The 25097-nt window shown below is 51.6% G+C and overlaps 1 protein-coding gene and 1 non-coding gene across 5 annotated transcripts in view; one reads left to right on the top strand and one right to left on the bottom strand.

The window, feature by feature from the left end:
* CPNE5 (copine 5) overlaps nt 1–24083 on the bottom strand; it is a 90775-nt gene extending 66692 nt beyond the window's left edge. For 3 of the 4 annotated variants that reach the window (XM_029244004.1, XM_029244002.1, XM_029244006.1), the window contains exons 1-3: nt 23581–23995; nt 9882–9922; nt 7831–7877 (exon numbers count right to left, since the gene is read on the bottom strand). In XM_029244004.1, the coding sequence (XP_029099837.1) occupies nt 7831–7877; nt 9882–9922; nt 23581–23675 (183 nt within the window). In that variant the 5' untranslated portion in view covers nt 23676–23995. Of the gene's footprint in view, nt 1–7830; nt 7878–9881; nt 9923–23580 lie in introns of all 4 variants that reach the window. The other variant, XM_029244005.1, reaches the window with a different exon arrangement.
* Nucleotides 10494–10566, top strand: TRNAK-CUU. Its single transcript has one exon. It is a non-coding gene; the product is annotated as a tRNA-Lys (tRNA).
* Nucleotides 24084–25097: the final 1014 nt, after the last annotated feature.

The following is a 25097-nucleotide window of genomic DNA, read 5'->3' as shown; positions in this document are numbered from 1 at the left end:
CATTCCCCCTGTGAAGGGCGCCCAGGGGCCCGAGCTGGGCAATGGCACACTGCAGTTGATATTTCCAGGCATTTCACAAGCATTATCTTAGTTAGTCCTTCCAAGAAGCTCTCCTAACCCCATTTTACAGATGAGTAAGATGAGACCTGGAGAAGATAAATACCTCACCCAGGTCACGTGGTAAATCTCAGAGCTGGGATGGGCATCAAGTTCAGGGCGTCATCTGACAAGGTATTTGACTGTTATTCATGACATCCTTAGGGACCAGATGCAGAAATATGAGATGGGTTATAACAAAGTTATGTAGATCCTAGGTGGCTGAACAGCACTCCCCAAAGGTCAACTGAGATCAATCTGGGAAAAGGTCTCTAGTGGAGGACCACAGCTCTCCATCCCTATCACTCGCGTGGACAATGACTGCCCCTGACCCAGGACCAGGAGGCACAACCATAATTCAACGTGATCTTCACAGACCTAACAACAGACTGAATCTGCCAAATGACATGTAACAGAGATAAATGTAAAATTTCACATTTAGTTTCAAAAACTCAATTGCCAAATCTGAGCTGGAGGAATTCTGTTTGGATAGCAGCTTGTTTGAGGAGGATACAGGAGCCCCCAAACTCAATATGAAGTAAGTCGAAGACACCTGCCAAAAAGGCCAGTGGAATTCTAGGTAATGTCGATAGATATATAACCCTTGGAAACAAACACACAGAATGCATGATTGTCTAGTCCAAGCCCCTGTGAGGAGGGAGCCAGCCCACGATGCTCTGAGCTGGAGAAGGGAATGGTGCAGGACACACACTTTGGGAAGAACATTGACAAATGGACGTGTGTTCCAGGGAGTGTGCCCAGATTAGCAAAGGGACAAGAGACAGTTATATAAAGAGGAACTCTTGATAGAAATGGTCACATTCTAGGTCTGCCCCAAAGCGTACTAACAGGGCCATGTGAGCTGTCCTCAAACATTGAAAGAATATGTGGGGGACTTCCCTGGTGGCACAGTGATTAAGAATCTGCCTGCCAATGCAGGGGACACAGGTTTGAGCCCTGGTCTGGGAAGATCCCACATGCCGCAGAGCAACTAAGCCCATGAGCCACAACTACTGAGCCTGCATGTCACAACTACTACCTAGAGCCTAGAGCCAACCACGCACCTAGAGCCTGTGCTCCACAACAAGAGAAGCTGCTGCAATGAGAAGCCCGTGCACTGCAACGAAGAGTAGCCCCCGCTTGCTGCAACTAGAGAAAGCCCTCGCACAGCAACGAAGACCCAACACAGCCAAAAATAAATAAGTTAAAGAAATAAATTTTTTTTAAAAAATAAAGAATATGTGAATGAGAAAATCAACTTACTTGCACATCTAAGGAGTGTGGAATTAGGAACGAGTGGAATTATGCCCTTTATGTATAACTCTATTATAGTTCTGACGTCATGTTCTAGAAACTACTTTCACATTAACCACTCTGGGCTTCAGTTTCCTGTTTTGTTAAATGAGGCCAATAATAATAATAACAGTAATAATGCTGCTGCTACCTCCTTCACAGGTTTGTTGTGAGGATCAAATGAGTTACTACAGTAAGTGCTTTTTAGAACAGTGCCTGGTACATCACTGTTAGATATGTTTGCTATTAGCATTACTATTGCAGTTATTGTTGTTTTTGTTACCTCCCTGAATTGAAAGTGAGCTCTGGCTGTAGGTAGTGTCTGGTCACCCTTTGTGTCCCCAGCATTCATCTCCCAGCACACAGTAAGTTGAGTCAAAGTTATGTGGAGGCTCATGTCAAGATGCTCCGAGGAAGATCATCCCAAATATCCAGAGATGAACTGTCATTCCCAGCTGGTGTTAAGATGTTCAGCAGGCTGAGGTTGCTCAAAAACAGACTGAGCGCTCAGGCAGGGACATGTGGTCATGGCGGCTGGGGCCACATGCTCTGCAGGTGGTGTGGGTTGATCAGCGGGACACCCTAAGATTCCATGATACACATGTCCTCCTTTCTGAAGGGCCCTCAGCCTGGACAGCCACCTGGCAAGGGAGGGGCAGGGATCACCCCTACACTTTTCTTTTTTTTTTCTTTTTTCTTTTTTTTGGCTGTGGGGCTTGTGGGATCTTATTTCCCCAACCGGGGATTGAACCCTCACCCTCGTCAGTGAAATCATGGAGTCCTAACCACTGGACTGCCAGGGAATTCCCAATGTGAAATTCATTATTATTATTATTTGCTGCACCCCTACGCTTTTCAAATGGGGAACCAAGCACAGCTCCCTCTTCCTAGTGAGAGAGTTTCTGGGACTCCTCCTACCTGGCCATCCTGCCTCTCCTGGGACATGCAGAAGGGCTTAGTAAGCCTTGATGCAAATAGTGGTCGATTTCCTGGGCTAAAATTACATCTTGAGTCAATTTTCACAAAGTGCAGTGACAGATTTAGGTGATGGGAAGACGGAGCTTTCTCAGAAGGCATTACAATGACCCAAACGGTTAAAATCAGCTGAAACCAGGCAGCCAGGGGCTGCGAGAGCAGCTTTCATCCTTCTGTGGTCTTATGCAAACATGGGAGACCCTGCCTAGGGAAACTGCTGTGCTTGCACTTGACTCCCTCCGGCCATGGATTGAGTATCTCTTGGCCAAGATTCCACTAACAGAGAGACTTTTTGCAATGAACTAGCAGGTGGAGCCATGGGAATGGGTTCGTGTTTACTAGGAAAAACAGGCTTCCATCCCAGGGACAGTTCCATAGAGATGGATCTGGATTATTCTTTAAACTCTCCCTTCCTGATACTTTCCTCTGCAGGTCACACAAAGAATCAGGCAAAGTAGGGCCTTGATATGTTTGAGGGTATCTTTCCTTCTACAGAAATAGCTTGAAGCCTGTGTCCCAGGGGTAGCCCATGCAACAGAGCTCTGTCACTGTCACCCCTGAAGGCTGGGCATGGTGCTGATGGTCTCTTGTAAATGGGGTCAGTCTCCTCTCTGACATTCTGACCCTATGACCCCAGCAGTCCTCAGCCTGAGAGTCAGGAGCTCCCTTCAGCTGCCTCTCCCTGTATCTTACCAGCCTCACACCCTGAACACCAGCCTCACTCATCTGCTCACCCTCTGTTTTGGATGGTCTCCGTTGGCCCTCTGGATCTACTTCCAGCCCTTCCCCACCCTGCTCTGTGCCCGGGAGGCCAACCTGTGTGGACTGGATCAACAGCCGCTCCCTGCTCTAAGTCTTCCAGTGGGATTCCACCAATGGGAGGTGAAGGCAGGAGAGCAGAGGGTGGGGAGAGAGTGAGGTTGCCCAGGCTGACCATGTCCATCCACTGAGGGCCCCTGCTCCGGTAGACAAGCTCCCTTGGGGTTCCAGGAACCACCTCCACCCCTTACCTCCTCAGGCCTGGAGTAGTCCCACTGTCCCCAGCCCCTGTGATTCACCAGCCCACGTTGGTTTCCCTGAATCCCCACTCCTTTATAATTAGCCCTGTATTATATCTCCCAACTCTGCAGGACCTGGACTGGCCTGCTTACTCCAGCCACTTCCATGCCTTTGCTTTCACCACCATCTTTTTTTTTACAAATTTACTTATCTATTTATTTATCTATTTATTTATTTAGGCTGCATTGGGTCTTCGTTGCTGTGTGCAGGCTTTCTCTAGTTGCAGCGAGCAGGGGCTACCTCTTCGCTGCGGTGCGCAGGCTTCGCATTGCAGTGGCTTCTCTTGTTGCGGAGCACAGGTTCTAGGCACACGGGCTTCAGTAGTTGTGGCACGTGGGCTCAGTAGTTATGGCTTGCGGGCTCTAGAGCGCAAGCTCAGTAGTTGTGGCACACGGGCTTAGTTGCTCCGCGGCATGTGGGAATCTTCCCGGACCAGGGCTCAAACCCACGTCCCCTGAACTGGCAGGTGGATTCTTAACCACTGCGCCACCAGGGAAGCCCTCACCACCATCTTTGATGCTGGGTCCTTGTGTATGGCCCCCGGCTTCACTGAAACCCAGATCGACTCAGCTCCTCCAAGTGGACGCTGCCACTGCACTGGGGTCCAGCACCCTGATTCCAACACATGAGGCCAATCCTGCTCCTCTATAGGATGAGGAGGGTGAACCAGCTGAGCCCTGAAGTTCCTTCCAACCCACATTCTCCTCTGCTCCACATCATGCATCCCTTAGCCAGATGGCTGGTGTTGAGGTTCAAATTCCACTGAAAAATCCAAATGACATTCTGGCTGTAATTTTCTCTCCTCTGAACTCCCATTCTATTCTCATCAATACCTCTCATCACAACCTCTGTTAGCATCATTCACGCATGGGAATCTCCCCTTCTAGGCTGCAAACTCCCTAGTTCCATCTTGCGCTTTTGGTGAAACACTTTTCTTTTGGCCTATCTCCCTCTTCCCCCCGCCCCATCTCAAGAATGCTTACTGTTGTAAATATTGACTGAAATGGGGGAGGGACCAGTAAGGCCCGAACACTCTGGATGATGTTGTACAATGATATTTACCAGACAATGACTACACAGCATGTATGTTATATCCATCATCTTGCTTTGCCCTCACCACAGGCCTACAACGTAGGTGTTACCCCCGTATTACATATGTGGAAACAGAGGTTAAAAGCAACTTGTTCCAGGGGACTTCCCCAGTGGTCCAGTGGTAAAGAATCCGCCTTCCAATGCAGAGGACGTGGGTTCGAGCCCTGGTCTGGGAAGGAAGATCCCACATGCCCTGGGGCAACCAAGCCCACGCACCACAACTACTGAGCTCGCGCACCTCAACGAGAGAGCCCACGTGCCGCAAACTACAGAGCCCACTTGCTCTGGAGCCCACACGCCACAGCGAGGAACCCACACACTGCAACAAAAGATCCTGCATGTCTCAATGAAGATCCCACGTGCCACAACTAAGACCCTATGCAGCCAAAAAATAAAGAAATAAAGAAAAATAAATAAATAAACACTGTGATTAAAAAAAAAAGGGACTCCCCTGGTGGCTCAGTGGTTAAGAATCTGCCTGCCAATGCAGGGGACACGTGTTCGAGCCCTGGTCCAGGAAGATCCCACATGATATGGAGCAACTAAGCCCACACACCACAACTACTGAGCCCGCATGCCACAATTACTGAAGCCCACGTGTCTAGAGCCCATGCTCCACAGCAAGAGAAGCCACGGCAATGAGAAGCCCACACACCGCAACAAAGAGCAGCCCCCGCTCACCGCAACTAGAGAAAGCCTGTGCGCAGCAGTGAAGACCCAACACAGTCAAAAATTAATTAATTAATGGGAAAAAAATAAATTAATTTAAAAAAAAGTAACTTGTTCCAGAAAGGGTTGGAGCCAGAAGTGAAAGCACAGGTGTATCTGATTCCAAGGCCTGTCACCGTTCCTCTGCTCCACCCTGCAGTGTGTGTGATAACAAGATGCAACATGGGGATTCCCCTGGCAGTCCAGTGGTTAAGACTCTGCACTTCCACTGCAGTGGGCATGGGTTCAATCTCTGGTTGGGGAACTGAGATCTCGCATGCTGCAAGGCGCAGACAAAAAAAAAAAAAAAAAAAGATGCAACATGGGCCCTGACCCAAATGAGACAAGTCTCATTACAGGATGTAATTAAGGGTTCATGGAGCAGAACCCTTCTGAAGAGGCCCTTCCAGACTTTCCTGAATGAATCACCGAGACATTAGGACATTACTGTTCTCTATGAAGCTCGGCCAAAAGGTCTCAAAAGTAATTAGTTCCTTTAAGCTAAACATTTCCCCAGCAATCTGGTTTACGCTTTAATTGGCTTAGAGTATTGGAGAGGAAGAAAAAGTCAACTTTAGCCCAGCCCCTGCGGAAATATTTCCCATACATTTTATGGATAAAATTCATTCCCTTTGGCCACTTGCTTCTGCCAAGCTTGAGGGAGGGCAGATCAGGGAGCAGGGCAGGTGATGCTCCAGTCAGTCCACCAACGAGGAAGGGGAGGTTCGTTTCTGAAGCCTGAATTACTGAAGCTTTACTGGCTGCTCTCATTCGCATCAAGTCACCTGGGACCACCGCCCCTGTGGGCTCTTGGCTTTGGTCATCTCATGCACCACTCCTCTTCCTTCCCTTTCCGCAGGCTCTGGGGTCTGGACCTGTGTCCTTCTGCTCTTTGGAGCTGTCTCTGTTCCATTAGTCATTGGTACCTCCCTCTCTCAGTGGAGACACCAAGCTGAGTCTCTATCCGGAGCCCCTGGGCCTCCCTCCCAGGTCTGGGTAGAGAAGGGCATGGGTAGGGCTGCCAAGGTCAAATTCCCTCTCGTCCCATCCTTGGGCCTCTTCTGATCACCAGAAGGAGTGAGCACAGCTATGAAGGTCACGGGAAACTCCCTTCAGCTCTGAGTCCAGTAAATTCACTCCCACCTCCTCAACCCTGGAAGAAAACATTCTTCACCTCCCAGACTTTGACCTCATCCTTGCTTGGCCAGATCCTCTTCTCTAAGAGTAAGGAGGTCTGCTCCTTCTTTGTTCAGACAGGAGCCAGGGGCTGCAAGGACCCTCCCCCTTGACCAGTTCCCCCTTTTATTCTCTGCACCTGAAAACCAGCTGGCACAGAAGGTCTAAGGGAAGAAGGAAGCAGAGACGGGAACGAGACAACAGCTGCCACATCCTTGCCAGCCTCTGTCACCTGGCTCCTTTTCCTAATCCAGTCATTCCTTCAACAGCCATTTATTAACACCTACTGTGTGCTGGGCATCTTTCCAGGTGCTCAAAATGTAAGAGTTAATGACAGATGAAAATCCTTCCCCTCATGGAGCTGACACATGACAAACAAGATAAATAAGTAAACCAGAGTATCGTTTATGGCTTATGGTGAAAAGTGATAAGGAGGCAAAATTAAGCAGGAAAGGGTGGAGAGGCTGAAATGTTAGATGGGGTAGCCAAGGGAAGGCCTTGATAGGGTGATGTCTGAGTCAAGATCTGAGGGAACTGTGGAGGGGCCACGTGAACATCTGGGGAAAGAGCATTCCAGGAAGAAGGAACAGCAAGTACAAAGGTCCTGAGGCAGGAAGAGGCAGGTGTGGCTGGAGTGGAGTGATGGAGGGGATGAGCAGTAGGGAATGGGTCAGTCAGGTAAAGGAAGTCAGATCCTTTAGGGCCTGTTGGGTCACCACAGAGACTTTAGTTTTGCAAGATGGGAGCTACTGGATGGTTCTGAACAGAGGAGGGACAGAATTTGACTTGGGTTTTAATAGGATTCCTCTGGCTTTTGGGTGGGGAATAGACTGAAGGTATCTAGCAGCCACCCACTAAAAGTGTCTGTGATTCTTAAGAGTGAGCACTTCAAGTCTGCCCTCTCCTTAAACACCCTATCACAAGGGGCAAAAGGCCTCTGGTGGGGACAATGGAATTGAGACAAGGCTGGAAAAGCGGGCCATCCTGAGTTATGGCAGAGCTTGGAAGTCAGACTAAGCAGCTGAGACTTGATTCAAAGACGAGGGGAGTCACCAAAGGTTTCTGAGCAGGAGAATCACCTAACTAAAGCCACACTCACTCACATTAGTCAAAAACCACGGGAAGGTTGCTCTGGCTGAGACATGGTGCTAGATGCTGTACCCATGTCTCTGGTCATGATCTTGGTAGGCCTGGACTCCCTGTCTCCCCCCTCAGACTGGGGCTCCCTGAGGACAGGAAATTTCTCTCCATCTTTAGTCTCTTCTTGCATCAGCAAGGACAAGACTCTGCACGCCTTACTATCCTTCCCGGGGGTTTAGATGCTGAAGTTGGAAACACATCAGGTGGGATGACTGCAGAGTTAGACGAACAGACAGACAGACAATCAGGAACAGGCTGATGTTTCCACGGTGGGAGAGGGGCTGTACCTACCTCCCGCCACTGCTTGTTCTCCATCCCTTGAGTATACATGACGCATACTGTGAGGAGAGGAGAGAAAAAAGGGTTAACACCCCAGGCCAAGAGGAAGGTGTGGGCCCCAGATGCGGAGGGCCCTGAAGGGTCAGGCGCCTCAGGACACTATGGCCTGGGTAGCAGTGTTGGGTCTGGGTGGTGTCAGCTTGGAGGAGGGGGCCCAGAACATAGGTGTGTCTGGGAGGGGCACCCTTTGGGAGGAGGGTCGGGGTCACTCACATCTAGGCTAGAGCAAGTGTAAAGTGTGAGGCAGGTAGACAGGTGTGCATGACAGAGGACTGAGTGGCAGAGGTGTGGCAGGAGAGAGCATCTGAAACCTGCTTGTCCCTTTAGAGCCCAAGGTGGCCTCATGGGGCCTATTATTATCATCAGCCCCACTTCCCTGATGGGGAAACTGAGGATCAGAGGAGGCCAATGAGTTGTCTGAGGTCATATACTTGAGCAGCATTGCTTAGGGCTAGAACCCTGGGCTCCAAAATCAGTGCTCATCCCCCTAGGCCACAGATATTTGGGGCTCTTAAATGCACTGGTTTCCCTGGGGCTGAGACCTTCTGAGCCCTCCCTACCCACTTGGTTGTGTTGAGGCTTCACAAGTACGGGGGCTGGGAAGGGTCAGACCTCCAAGTTTTCTTTCTCCAGACAGTATCTGTGAAACATTAGGTAGCCTTGATGTACTGGGAACGATGCCTAGTACATAGTGAGCACTCAGTATAGGCTCCTGTGTTGGCTACTGTAGTAGTCATAATGCCGTTGTAGCAAAGGAAAGTATAAAGAAAACAAAACGACAGCCTACATACAGACTGGGAGAAAAGATTTGCAAATGATGTGACCAACAGGGCTTAATTTCCAAACATACAAACAGCTCATGCAGCTCAATAACAGAAAAAGCAAACAACCCAATCAAAAAATGGGCAGAAGACCTAAATAGACATTTCTCCAGAGAAGACATACAGATGGTCAACAGACACACGAAAAGAGGCCCAACATCGCTAATTATTAGAGAAATGCAAATCAAAACTACAATGGGGTATCACCTCACACCAGTCAGAATGGCCATCATCAAAAAGTCTACAAAGTAGAAATGCTAGAGAGGGTGTGGAGGAAAGGGAGCCCTCCTACACTGTTGGTGGGAATGTAAATTGGTGCAGCCACTATGGAACACAATATGGAGGTGCCTTAAAAAACTAAAAATAGGGCTTCCCTGGTGGCTCAGTGGTTGGGGGTCTGCCTGCCGATGCAGGGGATGCGGGTTCGTGCCCCGGTCCGGGAGGGTCCCCCATGCCGCGGAGCGGTTGGGCCCGTGAGCCATGTCTGCTGGGCCTGCGTGTCCGGAGCCTGTGCTCCGCGGCAGGAGAGGCCACGGCAGTGAGAAGCCTGCATACGGCAAAAAAAAACAAAACACAAAAAACTAAAAATAGAGCTACCATACGATCCAGCAATCCCACTCCTGGGCATACATCTGGAGAAAACTCTAATTTGAAAAGATACATGCACCCCAATGTTCACTGCAGCACTAGTTACAATAGCCAAGGCATGGAAGCAACCTAAACGTCCATGGACAGACGAATGGATAGAGACGATGTGGTACATAGATACGGTGGAATATTAGCCACAAAAAGAATGAAATAATGCCACTTGCAGCAACATGGATGGATCTAGAGATTATCATACTAAGTGAAGTAAGTCAGACAGAGAAAGAGAACTATCGTATGATATCATTTATGTGTAGAATCTAAAAAGTGATACAAATGAACTTATTTACAAAGCAGAAATAGACTCACAGATATAGAAAACAAACTTATGGTTACCAAAGGGGAAAGGTAGGGGGGAGGGATAAATTAGAAGTTTGGAATTAATACTATATATAAAATAGTTAAACAACAAGGTCCTACTGTATAGCACAGGGAAGTATATTCAATATCTTGGAATAAACTATCATGGAAAAGAAAAAAATAAAACAATGTCGTTGCTGTTGTTGTTACTGTTATTACTGTCAGTGCAGGACTTACATGGGTCAGACTTGGAGAACATGTCTTTGTCCAAAAGGTTCCTGAAAGAGGGGGAGAGAGCAGGAGTTAGCACAGCCCAAGGATCTCAGGGGATTCAGGCTGTTACTGAGATCCGGAGGCTGCCTCGGGCCTGGCTTCAGGCAAATGCGAAGAAGGAGGCTCCTTCAGCACAGTTTATTAGGGTTCATTGGAGCTGGCTGGGCCCCAGAGGTTCCTCAGCTCAGCTCCTAGGGTGTGTAGTGCTTCCTGCTTCTCACCCCCGCCACCAACACACACTCCTGTGGACCCTGGTGCTCTGGATCCCACAGCCCCTTGCTCTTGGGCCGAAACACAATCTGCCCAATGTTGTAGAAATTGTTCTAGAAATTCTCCTTTTACCACTTCTCTGTCTCTGAAAAAATAAAGTGAAATCAAGCCACTAATGTACCATTCTCTCAGGGCTCTACTTACAGCCAGTTTATTCAATCATCTCACCTGTGCCAGTGGATTAATTAATGATACCTCCCAGGGGATGCAGACTCATTTGAACAGGGTCCTTTTGTGGTCAAGGCCAGAGCTAACACATGGTCCTAACAATTAGACTTGAACTCATGCAGCAAGATGACTGGGAACTCCCTGGTGGTCCAGTGGTTAGGGCTCTGCGCTCTTATTCCCAGGGTCCCAGGTTCAATCCCTGGTTGGGGAACTAAGATTTTGCAAGCCGCACAGCGTGGCCAAAAAAACAAACAAACAGAAAATGATGGACACAATGTTTGGAGGCAGAGAGCTCTCACAACAGGAGCGGAGCCCCTCCTTCCGTGCCTCTGTGCAATCATGGCTCCTACTCACTGAACCCCAGGCACTGCGCTAAGCGTTCTGCAAATATTAGCTCCCAATTCTCACTCTGTCCTGCAAGATCAGTACTGGGTAAGCATTATCCCATCTCACAGATGGGAGATCATAGGGAGATCAGGCAAGGGCGTGTCCTGCACATCTGGTGTCCCTCACTCCACAGTGACCCACTGCTGTCAGGAAGCAACATGGCTCAAAGAAAACTTGGTCTCTGGCTGGGAAGTGACTTAACCTCTCTGAGTCTGTTTCCTCATCTGTACAATAGAGAGAAGAGTGCCAGCTCTGAAGGTTGCTGATGCTCGGCCCTACCCCTTCAGCCCTCCTAGTTCCTGTACACACCCACAGTTTCCTCCTACTTCTCTTCCAAGGGCTTTCTCGGGGAGGCGGGGCTGCAAATACCAGGAAGTTTACACTCCCCACGGCAGCCCATGATGGGCAGGAGTTGGAGGATAAATGCCCGGCTTCCTGACTCCCCCCGGGACAGCTCTGAGCTGTGCTTCACACAGCCTCCCAGAGGTGCCCACCGGGAGACCCACTCATTGAAGACCCTTGTTGACTCGAGCAAGGGCTTTATTGCAGAAGGGGCTTCCTGTGAGCCCTCCCACCTGTTGGAGCTACTGACTCCTTCCTACACTGAACTAAGGTCAAGCTCTGCCCTTGCCAACCATCTTACCCATGTCCCACTTGCCTCCCAGATGTCCCCGGGGGTCTTCTCGTCCCCGCCTCCACTCCCCTACTCCCCCACGGGCCCCGATGCCCCTTGCACCCTTTCCCCAGAGAGGAGAAACACTAGGCTATGTGGCTTCCTGCCAGCCAACTCCAAATATCAGAGCTGGATGGGTCCCTCAGGATCATCTGTTCCACCTTCTCCTTGAGGAGGGGGAAACTGAGGCCCAGGGAGGGGCAGGGAGTAGCCATGTTGCACAAGCAGTGGCAAAGCCAGAAAGGTCTAGAAGGAGACCTCACCCTAAGTCACCATCACTGAAGCCATCAGCAGTGACAGCCTGTCTGGACAACTTGACCCACAGTCAACCCCACCACCCATGCTCCCCACTCTGAGGTGGGAGCCAAAGACCAACCAACAGACAGATAGATGCAACAGCAGCCTGGTGCCAGGATACAGCATCCTCTGCTACCCGGGGAGGTCCCAGATGGTGCTCATCAATCATACCAGCTCTGGTCCCCGACCAGATTCCCATCCTCTGCTCCAGTCTCTTCATTCAGGGCCCTCTCCCCAGAGGCAGCTACCCTGCTAGCCCTCCATGACCCAAAGGCACAGGACCCTTCTGCTGGCCTCCATGACCCCTCTCCCAGACCTGCTCCCAGCGGCTGTCCCTTTGGAAACCTTCTGATAAACCTCCCAGCCCACTGCAGTGAGCATCAGATGAAATGATACACAGGCAGCTCTGAAAAGTAGGCAGCAGGAGCTACAGGTAAGATACCAATTTGATATATGCTCATCCACACCGAGATGGGCTGACCTGGACCTGGGCTGACCCTCCCCTCCTGTAGTGTGCTAGGATTCAGGGCAGGAGTGTCTGTCTTGATTTAAACAAAGGACAAAATGCCTAAATTCCAAAGATGCCTCTACAGTGGTGGAACTCAAGATGCGGTGAGGAGCTGGAAAGTAATACAGAGGGTTGGGGGATGGAGAAAGAGGGGGCAGGGTGAGGGGGACTCCTACTAAAGCAAGTGCTGAGGTTTATCTTTGAATTCTGTAATGAAATTCTATAATTACATAAAATTCTAGAATGTTCAATCTGGAAGGGACCTCAGAGGCCACCTTTTCTAATTCCTTTATAAATCAGGAGTGTGAGACTCGGAGAGAAGGCAATTGACTTCTCCAAGGTCTGTGCCTCCTCCAAGTTTAGTTCTGGAACTCAGGTTCAGTCATGTCTAAGCTAGTGAGAAAGAGAGTGAGACCGTGTGTGTGTGTGTGTGTGTGTGTGTGAGAGAGAGAGAGAGAGAGAGAGAGAGAGAGAGAGAGAAAGAGAAAGAGAGAGGGAGAGATTGACAGAAAGAGAGAGAGATACAGATATGGGGTCTTATCTTCAAAGAGAAGCAGATGGGACCTGCCTGGGCGAGAGGCACACAGCTGGACTAAGAAATAGAACCCAGTCACCTAGCTTCGGTGGCTCCCTGCCCAGTGACCCTCCGGACTCTCACTGAGCCGTGTGGCATGGGTCATCCTGGCTATGGCACCTGAAGACAATGCAAACCCTCTTCCCCCTACTCTGCTGAGATTATCCTTACCATCCTTCCAGAACCATTCCTGTTCATTCTCCTCAATTCTGCCTTCCTTGGACAGACACTGACCAACAACCATTTCCTCTGAGCTCTCTCTGGCCTGTACTGTGCCATCCTCTGACTTATAGGACCCATTACCATACTCAGCACACCCTGGACTGCAAAATCAGGGGCGCCTCTGTCTCTCACACGGGGCAGGGACCCCAACTCTGCTCCAGGCCAGCCTAGCACCTGACTCAGAGCAGGGTCCTGGCAAATTGGATGGATGAAGGAAAACCAAAAGGAATGGCCAATGGGTGAGCAAGCCTCTTGTCTCCCAACATGGTCATGCTCAGGGCCGGCCCCTATACTTCCTCTTAGCTGTAGAGCCTAATGGTTAAGTATATGGACTGCAGTCAGATAAGCTGGGTTCACATCCCACCTCTGGACAAGTTACTTGCCTTCCTTGTGCCTCAGTTTCCCCACCTGTAAAGTAGAGTTAAAAAACAGTTCCTCCCTTAGGACTGCTGGGGAGCACTTGGACAGAGTGAGGCTCATCACACAGGTTAGTCTCCATCATCGGCCTGGTGTTGAGCGGAGCGGTCATTCTCCTGGTGGGTGCTCAGGCTCACTTGGTGACAAAGGAGAGATGGGACAGGTGACACAAGCCACTTCTACTTACAGGTCCCAGGAAGCCCATCCCATCACATACACTCCCAGTGCCCTGTTGGGGTTGATCCACTGAGGACGCCAAGGCTCAGAGATGGTGAGTGACTTGCCCACAGGCACAGAGCCAGTAAGAAGCCAAGGGGTAAAAAACCAGGTCTTCCAACGCGAAGCAGGGCTCAAACCGCAAGGACACAGAGAGACCAGACCATAAGTGCTTTTCTCCACTATCTTTCTTTGGAGAGCTCAAAGAGACTTTTTTCCAACAGGCAAATGTATTTTTCCCCCAAAAAAAGCATAAAATTCTTCAGATGTCCTAGCGACAGCCTAAAGCTTGGCTTCTTTTGTTCCTTAAATCAAGATCAGGGAGCAGAGCAAAATGCTCTTTTCCTCACTGCTCTCCCCCCCAAAATCATTTCAAAAACAGTTGCAGGAAGAACGGCCATGCACTGGGCGTTGAGAAGACCCCAGCAAAGACAGAAAGCACTGGAAAGGCTGAAATGAGAACTCCTGCCTGGTGCTAAAGGACAGGGCCTGAGGGTGACACCTTCGCAACGAGAAGCTTACAAGAATCAGAATACAAGCTGGGGCTCTCCAGTCAGAAAGAGGAAGAGATGCAGCCCTCCGCTCAGGGAGTCTTGTTGGAGGAAAAACAGCAATGCCATCAGGGAGCTGCAGCCTGAGGGGAGACACAGCCCCGCCCCCGGGGAGCCCCGGTCTGAGGGGAGAACAGCCCTGTCCTCAGCGAGCCCTAGTCTGAGGGGAGTCACAGCCCCGTCCTCGGGTAGCCGCGGTCTGAGGGGAGACGCAGCCCCCTCCTCGGGTAGCCGCGGTCTGAGGGGAGACACAGCCCCGCCCCCGGGGAGCCCCGGTCTGAAGGGAGACGCAGCCCCGCCCCCGCGGAGCCCCGGTCTGAGGGGAGACTCAGCCCCGTCCTCAGGTAGCCCCGGTCTGAGGGGAGACGCAGTCCTGCCTCAGGGAGTCCCACTTTGAGGGGAGACACAGCCTGACCCTTATGGAGCCCCAGCCTGTGGAAACACAATCCTACCCTCAGGGAGCCTCAGTCTGAGAGGGAGAAAACAGCCTTGCCTTTAGGAGGCCTACTCGGAGGGGAAATACAGCCCTCACTTCAGGGAGCAGAAGTCTGAGGGGAGACACAGCCCTGCCCTCAGGGAGTCCCAGTCTGAGAAGAGACACAGGCGTGCCTCAGGAAGTCCGAGCGGGTAGACACAGTCCCTCCTGTGCTAAATTACTCAGTGAACTGATCATCACACATTCAGGTTGTCTCTAAACGAAGCCCATACACGCTCCGTGGATTTACTAGCAAATGACTCTGGCTATAGAATAAAAGGAAACGCACCAAGAACACTCATCTCAGCTTTTCCTGGACTGGCGGTCCCTAATAGAGGTCCATGGACCCCCCTGAAACTATAAGCAAAATGTGGCATATTGGTCCATATGGATGCATTCTTTTTTTGCAGAATTTTCATCATATTCCCAAAGAGCTTCCTGAGGTTCAAAGGCTAAGGAAATATGGGGTTCTTTTGTTTGTTTGTTTTGGGTTTTTTTTTTCTTCATTATTTATTTTTGGCTGCGTCGGGTCTTAGTTGCGGTTCACGGGCTTCTCTGTAGTTGTGGTGCACGGACTCAGAGTGTGAGGGCTCTTCGTTGTGATGCATGGGCTCTCTAGTTGTGGTGTGCGGGCTCAGTAGTTGTGGCGCAAAGGATTCGTTGCCCTGGGGCATGTGGGATCTTAGTTCTCCGACCAGGGATGGAACCCGCGTCCCCTGCATTACAAGGTGGATTCTTAACCGCTGGACCATCAGGGAAGTCCCCAAAAATATGGTTTAACTTCTTTGCAACAAGCCTCCCTAATCATCCCTCCAACCTCTGACAAAAAGTTGGTGGTGATGAGCACATAGCTTGGATCTTCAATGCTGGGTCCAAAACCCAGCTTTACCCCTTAGCTGTATGACCTCACTTAGCCTCTCTATGCATCAGTGTCCCCATCTGTAAAGTGGGAGTAATAATAGTCCCTCTCTCCTACAGGTTTTCTGAGAATTAATGGAGTTCATATATGCAAAACAGAACAGTGTCTGGCACATACTAATTTGCATTTAAGTGCCTGGCATACAATAAATGCTCACAAAAGCCCTGTGGAGAATAAGGTGGCTTCTAGGGAATCCCCATGTTCTCCCCTCCCTGCTCCCTACTGCTGGGCTTGATCAGGACCTCGAGCACCTTCATGTCCTCGCCCATCAGGGTCCACCTGGCTGTTGTATAGCCTTCATTGAGGAGAGCAGACTGGGGACAGGTAAACCACTATCAGGGAGAAACAGGAATCCTGAAGAGGCTGGAGAGACCCCGAAGCTTGAGGGGCCCTCCAGATGCACCCTATTTCTCCATGGAGCACTTTAACACCAAACATCTGGTTAACCCCAAGCAGGCAAAGAGGGTGGGAGGGGGCCACATTAACCGTGGATATAATCGGCACCAAATCCTTTGTTGTGTACTTAACCTATGACACCCTGTTCACCCTATGTATCAATGCTGGGAGGTAGACATTGCCTCATTGTACAGGCAAGACAGCTGGGGCTGAGGTGTGCCAGTGTCACCCAGCTTGCCAGGAGCACCGAAACTGAACTCTGAAGCCGGAGACCATTCAGAGGTGCCTGCATTACTAAAATCCAGGGTCTCCCAAATCCCCACCAGCAGTGCCCCTCACATCCTCACTCTCCTGTTTCCTACCCCCAGCTTCATCAGGGGTGCTCTCAAAGGAACAGCTGAAGAGGACTGGAGGGCTTCCCATCTCTTCCTGCCCTGCTCCCTGTCCTAACAGGCAGAAGTAATCCCAGGAAAGGAGAGGGACCTTGGCATCCAGCCCCTGGCACTCGCCCATCTCCCCTTTCAAATCCTGTTCCTCACTCCCGTGCACTGTCTCCCTGCCAGGCAACCTCAGCAAGGTCTAAAAGGCAATTTTCACGTGGCTTAAAGAGCTCTCCTTCCTGGAGCTATTTGCATTTTTGTTATTATTAATTATTGTAATAACTGTCCCTCTTAAGCTACATGACCGAGGAAAAACAGCCTGAGCTCTGGCCTCAGATCCATTCAAACTAGAATCTCCACACAGCCACATGGTAATTCTGTGACCTTGCACAAGCTACTTAACCTCAGTTTCCTCATCTGTGCACGCAGTCACATACCTGCCTTGTGCAGTTGTGAAGCCAATAGCTTACAACAGAAATGTAGGAAGTGTGCTTGATTTTTCTCTCCCTCACGCCCACCCCCCATCCCATTCATCAAGTCTTAAAATTTCTCCTACTGGGAGCACTAGGCTAGGCCAGCAGAGGTGAGTGACATTAGGAGACAGAGGCACCTTGCAATGTTTTGGAATCACACTAAGTCTTTTTTTCTTGACCAGGAAACTAGCAGGAAAAGAGGTTGTCAGGGGTCCAGCCAAGCTGTGCTTGGAAAATCAGTCCCCAGTCACTTAACACTGGCTGTCCACTGACTGCAGGAAAATCTGAGGAGTCAGTCCTCAAAGACACCAAACTCGAGGCCCCTTGTAGCCCCAGGGATCTCAGGTAGTCTGTGGGTCACCTGGAAAGCCTCCTTGTGGCAGAGGCCATGGCTGTCCACCCAGCAAGCATTCCTCACTCCCTTCCTAATAGAATCCACACTGGTTCAGTTATCTGATGCAGATGGCCTAAAGTCAGAGAAGGTACGCTCCTGTCCTTTGTTGCTGTTGACTGATTGTGTAATCCCCCAAATTTATACATTGAAACACTAACCCCCAATGTGCTGGTATTGGAGATGAGGTCTGTGGGAGGTAACTAGGGTTATTTGAGGTCATGAGGGTGGGTCCTTCATGATGGGATTAGTGCCCTTATAAGAAGAACTTGCTCTCTGCTCTCACCTTCTCTCTCTGCCATGTGAGCACAGTGAGAAGGTGGCCATCTGAGGCCAGGAAAGAGGGCTTACCAGAATGTGACACCCTGATCTTGGACCTCCATCCTTGAAAACTGTGAGAAATAAATTTTTCTTTCTCTTGTTTAAGTCACCCGGTCTATGGTATTTTGTTTTGCCAGCCAAACTGACTAATATACTGGCCTGGGGTGGACATGAGACCTGCCTTTGGCCACTGAAATAGAAGGGGAAGTCTGCTGAGAGATTTTGGGAGCGACTGTGCTTTCTAGATAAAAAGAAATTTTCAGAGAGAGGCCTTTGGTCCAATGTCTTGCTTCCTGTCTTTGGATGTGGTTGTGATACCTAGAAAAGAGGCAGTCATTTTGTAACAATGAGGCCCACCATTTGGATGATGGCAGAATAGAAAGACAGCTGCATCCTTGATGGCAAAGTGAGCTGACAAATCGGAACTGAGATAACCTACGTAGAGACTCACTGTGATCTGAGAAAAATAAATGTATTTTGGGCTTGACCTACCATCAGATTTTCTGTTACCTACAGCCAAAGAATTCCTAACTGAATCTGATTCCTCTGTGCCCCAAACTTGTTCCAGCCTTATTCCACTCACCTCCTCCCCACCCTCTCTTCCCAATGGTAGGTCATCTCCAGCAATGGACTTAGGTCTGAGCAGGGAGACCTGTGGGCTGGAAGAGGACAAATGGTAAGCTACTACCATATGGTCTAGATGCCAGGGAAGGCCAGCTGCAATCCCATGACTCTCTCTGGTCTCTGCTCCCTAGGGATTCCTCTGGTTCTGGGTTTGCCTGGCATCCCTGAACAAGGAAGGCCTCTCATCCTTGGAGATAGAGTACCTACTTCTTGGCTACATCTACCATGGTTGGTACCCAGGCCCTACCATCATTCTCATCCTTGGAGACCCCAATCCTCAAACTCAAGAGGCTCTCAAGGTTTTGAAGTCTGAGGAAACTGGATTTGGATCCCCTTCTCCAAAACACACTAACTGTACAGCCTTGGGCCGGTTCCTTAACCTGAGCCCCGATTTCCTAATGAGCAAAAAGGGGAAAATACTACTAGTATTTTCCTAGTTCACAGGATTGTCATAAGGTTAAAAAAGATGCAGTAATTGTGGTAGGCAGAAATCTAAGATGGTCCCTGCGATTCCCACCCCCGGTGGGCAAGCCTGCACAATCCCTTCCCCTTGAGTGTGAGTGGGACCTGGGAATATGATAGGATACTCACTTCTGTTACTTTATATCAAGTAGCAGACTCTGGAGAGATTATCCCGCTGGCTTTGAAGAGGGAAGCTGCCATGTTGTGAGAGGCCCACATGGCTGGACCTGAGGGCAGCCTGTAGGAGCTAAGAGCCCCAAACCAACAACCAAAAAGAACACAGGACTTTAACCTTACAGCTGCAAGGAATTAAACTCTGCCAGCAACCTAAATGAGCTTGGCTTAGACCCCAAGCCTCAGATGAGATCATAGCCCCTGCAGGCACCTTGATTTCAGCTTGGAGAGACCCAGAGCAGACAAGTCAGCTGTGCTGTTTCTGACCTACAGAAACTGTGAGATAATAAATGGCTGTTGTTTTAAGCTCTAGGACTATGGTGATTTGTTATGCAGCAATTGAAAACTAATATAATAGTCTGAGTTTGTACCAAATTGCTATTTGAGTAGGTTAAAAACAGCTGAGTACAGGCAATTGCATATGGTTCAGCCTAGTACAGATGTTAATGCCCGGCATGTAGTAAGCACTCAATAAATCCCACTGTTTTTATTCCTCTGGCTCCACTAAACAGTATCTTAATGTAGTCAGTGGCTGAATAGACCTCTTTTTCCTAGCAATGGCTCTAACAGCTGCCACACTGCCCCCAGGCTCCTCCTTCCCCCAAAGCCACCCTCCCCCTGCCTGTCAGAAGACAGTGTTCTGAGCCCATTCACACCCCTTCTGAGAGGCTGAGGGCACAGCTCTTGAGCTAGGCTGCCTCTCCAAAACGCCAACCTGAACAGACAGCAGAAAACAACATCTCTGGGGCAGAGGCAACAGCTGCCCACCAGCCCCACGTCAGCTGGAGGGGAGAGGGCAGCTGCTTGAGAGATCCCAGCAGGGCTAAGCCACCACCTGCCTCTGGACTGTCCCCTCCTTGCCTTCCCTGTGGGTCTCAGGAGCCCCGCCATGTAGAATCGTTCAGTGGTTCTGCCAGCAAGACCCCACGGAAGTGCACAGGTTTCCTGTTACATAAAAAATGCAAATTGCTCTTTCTAACCAACACGCTGGTCTGGATCCCTGCATCAGACGAGGCATAGAGAAATAGTGGGGCCCTTGGGAACAGGACACTGGACAGGTGAGTTTTGACTGGGTCTGCAGGGAGGCTAATAAAGTCAGGAAAGGTCTGGAACAGACCAACAGAGAAAAGAGAAGCTCGTGGCTCACACTTTCTACGATGCCTGCTGGAATCTGGTTTCACAAACCATCTACCTTACTCCCCAAACAACCCCTCAGAATCTCTAAATGTACACAGTATGTCAAATATATGTCAATAAAGCTGGGGGTGGGGGGAAATAGAACTTTCTAGATGGATCAGATCTCCAGAACCCACACAAACCAGCTATAGAGACAGATTTTTATTTACTTTCAGGTGTCAAATAATAGGCAACATAAATTACTATTCGTGGCTTAGTCCATTTAATCCTTCTACTGTGAAAAGGATTATTACACTTACTTTACAGGTGAGGAAACCACAGCCCAAGTTAAGTGCTTTACCCAAAATCACAGGGATTTGAACCCAGGTAGACAGACCCCATAGACTCATGTTCTTACAAGCATTGAGCCAGACAACCAGAGGCTTTAAAATCTTTGGCCCGAGTTTACCAAAATCATTGAAAACAATTGTTTGGGAGTAGACTATAGATTAGCCCAGGAGACACCCAACACAAAGAAGCAGGGGCCCAAACACATCCATCCCACAGTGTCACCTGCCTTCAGCAGAGGCTTGGATGGGCCTCTGCTGTGGTCCTGTGCTAGGGCTCAGACATGCCCCTGTGCCAGGCAGCTTTGCTCAGCTAGGAGTGTCCTAGGATAGGCATGGTGGAGGTCAGGTCCTCCCCTAGGCAACAGCAGAGACCTCCTAGGGCTGCAGGGGATGGCAGGGACCTTCCTAAGGAGCAGAAGGGAAGGGAACTAGCTCCCAGGAATGCTAGTTTCCAGTTCCTTTGAAACACTGGACCCCTCATCCCCAGCTGCCCATTCTGAAGCCCCCTGGAGCTCTCAGTCCACCAACCCCTCTGCCTGCCCTACTATTCCCTGCCCACCAGCAGGTGTCACCTAGATGCTCTGGGCAGGGGCACCCTGTAGCCTCCTCCCCCGGGCTCAGTGAATGCTGACCATGAGATGCAGGGGAGGAGGCCTTGGCTCTCATTAACTGGTGGCCATGGAGTATAGAATATGCTGGAGAAAGCCATTCTGTGCAGCTCTCCCTCCTCCCCATCCTCCTCCTCCTTGCCTCCTTTTCCTTTTCTCTCTCTCCCTCTCTCGATCTGTTCTAGAAACTGGATAGTTAGACCTGGTTGAGGCGAAGAGATGGATTTACAATTTCAAGTTTATCCACATTGTTTTCTTGCCTCCCTTCCGTTCCAGGTGACTCCTCCCTCCTCACCCCGTCCTACCAAAACTCATTATTCCCCACTCTCTGGCTTTTGGGAGGGCAGGAGCAGAGCCTGGGTCATGCCCTTCTCAGGTTGATGTCCCATGAAAGGGAATGAACACCAGGGTTGATCCCAGAATCACATCCCCCAGGAACTCAACTGCATCCCTAGGTACTGCTTAGGCAAAAGGTTTGAGTCTTTGGACACCTCTGCTTCCAGAGAGCAAACAGGAGGGGCCAAGTGCTACTGCCTTACAATAATCACTGTAGTTATTTATTGAGCACCTACTGTGTGCGAAGCAAGTGCAAAGCAGCATGCTGGATGCTTCATGATCCTCTACTCCTGTAAATTAAGTCCTCCAACAGTATTCGGTGAGGACCTACTACATGCCAGCCATGCTTCCAAGCATGAGGGGTACCTCTGTGAATAAGGTTTCTCCACGAATAACAGGTTCGTTGTTTGCACTTGACAAATGGGGGAAAGCGAGGCTAAAAGTTTGCCCCAAGTGGTGGAGCAGATTCCATTTTAAAGTATCTGATTCCAAAGCCACAATGCCCTGTGCCCTCTGCCTCCTCTGGGTTCGTGGGTCTGAGTCAGGGTGGGGATCGCTGCCCTCAAATGCTTACAAAGTTGCTTTGGGGGAAGAGGAATGAAGTCTACACACCTGAGATGTCTTCAGAGGTTTTGTGCTCAATATGTGAGAGACCCGGTGGCCCAGGCTGAGTGCTCAGGACCCAGGGAACACAGAAGGCAGTGATTTGGGCTGCGTGTCTCTCAAGGGTGAGAAGGATGGCTGGAAGTGGGGAGCATGAGGCCGGGCTTTTCAGGATGGGGGGACACAAACTGGCAGAGATGAAGGCAGGGTGAGATATGGATGGAGATTGTGCTGTTCAGAGGCTCTGAGGTGAAAAGCCTCCCGAGACAGCTCCGACACAGGCATGACTGAAGGCTGGGAAGGAGCATCTGGCGCAGGGCTATGCACCAGCAGGGAAGGGAGGACAGGCTGGGGCAGCTGTGGATGGCTGAGGAGGTGAGGCCGGAGCTAATGGGCAGTCAGGAATCTCCCAGCAGAGTAATGGCAAGATGCAAAATGGCCTTGGGAGATAATTCTGACAAAACCGTATGTAGGACCATAGGGGAGACATGTGGGGTTACCACAGAGGCCCCCAGAAGGGCCTGATGCAGGGGCCAGCTATGTTCAACTTCATCAGCCCTCACTCCCACTCACCCTAAACCGCAGCCCCCCGCCAAGTCCTTCCCTCTTTCACATCCCAGCCCAGTTCCCCTGGCTCCATCTACACCTCCCCAATGCCACAACTTGGGAACACAGGGTTGGGGTGCCATGAGGGTGGGTGAAAGGTCTGATCAAAGAGAGGCCTGGGCGATTTGGAACAAGTGCACACCCAGGACCCCGGAAATGCTGTTGGTCACTTGGGGCAGGGGAATGGCATTTCCAGTGGAAACTCAAGAGGTGGCCTCTGCGTAGGCCACAGTGCCCCCTCACAATCCCAGCAAGGCAGTGACCCTAGGCCAGCCACAGGGTGACTGCACTAGGGATAAATTCCCCCTTCCCCACTTGTATCCCTTACTGCCTGGGGCAGCCTTCCTCTCAGATAGGAGAACCTGGGGGAGACCCAGCTTAGATGGAGAAGTGACTCCCAAAGCCTGTGTGACACGACTGAGGATTTGGGGGTGGCAGCCCACAAAAACTCTCCTCCCCCTCCCCTGCTGGACTCTAAAATTCCACACTCATCGTTCTAGTCCTTTGGCTTAAGATTTTGCACCCCCAGTTATTGTTTTTTTAATGGTGCACTTTAAGTCGTTATCAATGATCCACATCTCAGGATGAATGAGTCAATCTGATCCTTTCCTGAGAGTCAGTTTTGTTGTTGGAGGTGAAGAAAGGCTTTCAAATCCTGGGGTCTAGAATGGTGGGTGGGTAAGGGAGGAGAGGGTGAGGGTGTTGGGGCAAAGGAGGGGGGAGAAGAGAGGGAAGGAGGGCACAAAATGCAGAGGCTGGGCACGCCTGGGAGGGATGAGGCAAATCATTCTCTTCTGGATTTGGGGAGGGGATGATCAGAAATAGACTGCTGTGAAGACCCTGCTATGTCCTTTCACTCCCTCCCTCTCCCCACACGGGCGTCTGGACCCCCGTTCCTGTGTCTCCTCTCCTCTCAACAACAGCCCAGAGTGCAAACTTTCTGGGATACGACCCTAAGCCTGGCTTCCCATTCCGCAGTCGCCACCCGTGGCTGGGCAGGGGCTCTTGCAGGAAAGGCAAAGGGGCGTCCTGGAGAAGAGGACACTCTGGAAGGGGGCGCACGGAGGTAGATGGTCGGAGCCAAAGGGGCGCAGGGGCTCCGGGGCCAGGGGCGGGGCCGGGGGCCAGGGCCAGCGGGCGGCTCACCTGCAGGACACGGTGATCTCCACCTTGGTGGCCGGGATGCTGCCCGCCAAGGAGTCGAACTCGCTCAGCGACGCCATGTCCTCGGGCTGCTCCATAGCCCACCGCGCCCTCCACCCCAAATTAGTAAATCCCTGCGCGATTCACGCCTCCTCCGAAGCAACCGAAACCCTGGGCTCTCCCCCAACTCCAGAGCCGGGGCTGGGCGGCAAAGGGAGGAAAGAGGAGAGCGAAGAGGGGGCGTGGGAAGTGAGAGAGGGAAGCGGGGCGGAGGGAGCGGGGGCAGAGGATACAGGAGGGGGCGCGGGTGACGCGACGAGGAGGCTGGGGGCCCAGCGGAGAAGCGCAAAGAGCACAAGGGAGCTGAGGCGCAGCCGGGAGAGGCGGAGGAGCGCGGGGAGAGGGCACCGGGAGGGACGCGCGGAGTCGTGGAGGGGGCACCGGGAGAGGGGCGGGGAGCTTGGGGCGGGGACAGAAAGGGTGCAGGAGAAGGAGAGGGGTGTGGGGGGCCGGATGGGGCGCGAGCTGCGGGGGTGGCCGAACTCAGGCAGCGCGGAGCGAGCCCGGAGCGCAGGGGCTGGCGGCGCCTCTCGCTGGGTCTCCGCGGCGGGGTTGGGGACGCGGCTGCGAGCGCCACTTCCTCGGCTCGGGCTCTGGCTCCGGGGCTCCCGGGCTGCGGGAAAATCAAATCTGCCCGAAGCCGCCGCCTCCCGCCACCCGGGGCGGGCTGCGCGCCGGGTGCGCGAGCGCCGGAGGGGACGCCCGCAGGGGCCGGGGCGGGGCCGCGGGCGGGGTCTGCGCGCTAGTGTGAGTGTGTCCCTGCGAGCATGTGAATCTCTGTGCGTGTGGCGGGCGTGGAGACGCGGCTCCAGATGCTGGGAGCCTGGGGAGTGACAGCTAGAGATGGTCTCGGCCGTGCGCGTCTCCGTCTGCGCCCGCCCTCCACTCCCCACCTCCCTGAGGGGTCTCCATCTCCGGGGAGGGAAAGGGATGTGTGAACCAAGGGGCATCTGTATGAGAAGGGTCTATGCGGAGCGGGGGTGGGGAGGGACCTGTGCAAAAGGGACAGCAACCCCCAACCAGAGGTTTGGAGGGGGGGATCTTTGCTGAGGGTGCGCTCCAACGGAGGGCAGGTCTCAGTCCAGAAACAGATTACACATCTCCTGGGGAAGCATGTGGGGCCGACCCCGGTGTCTGGAGGAGCCGCCTCGGTTTCCCAGTGAGGGTCCTTAGGCCTAGGCAGAGTGGGTGCATGGGCGCTCCCCCATCCGCCTCTGGTTCTCGCCGGGCCTGGCCACGCGGAGTCAGCCACCTAAGCCACGCGACAGTGCCCTCCCCATCCCCGGCCCGTCGTGACCACACGGCTTAACCAGCCCCCAGGTCTAGAAGCTTCCTCCAGCCAGACAGAGGGCGGCCCGAGATCCCCGGGGGCTCTCTGCAACCTGCACCAAGTAGGCGCCTGCTGTGTGCTGGGCTCTGATCCCAGCCGTGGGAGCGAGGAGAGAGTTGAGGCACCTCTC

This window comes from Monodon monoceros, unplaced genomic scaffold (assembly GCF_005190385.1).
Source record: "Monodon monoceros isolate NGI ecotype Baffin Bay Population unplaced genomic scaffold, NGI_Narwhal_1 Super_Scaffold_3, whole genome shotgun sequence".
In the NCBI taxonomy this organism is placed as follows: Eukaryota; Metazoa; Chordata; class Mammalia; order Artiodactyla; family Monodontidae; genus Monodon; species Monodon monoceros.
Note: the sequence above shows the minus strand (reverse complement) of the source record. Positions and strands in the feature narration are given on the sequence as shown.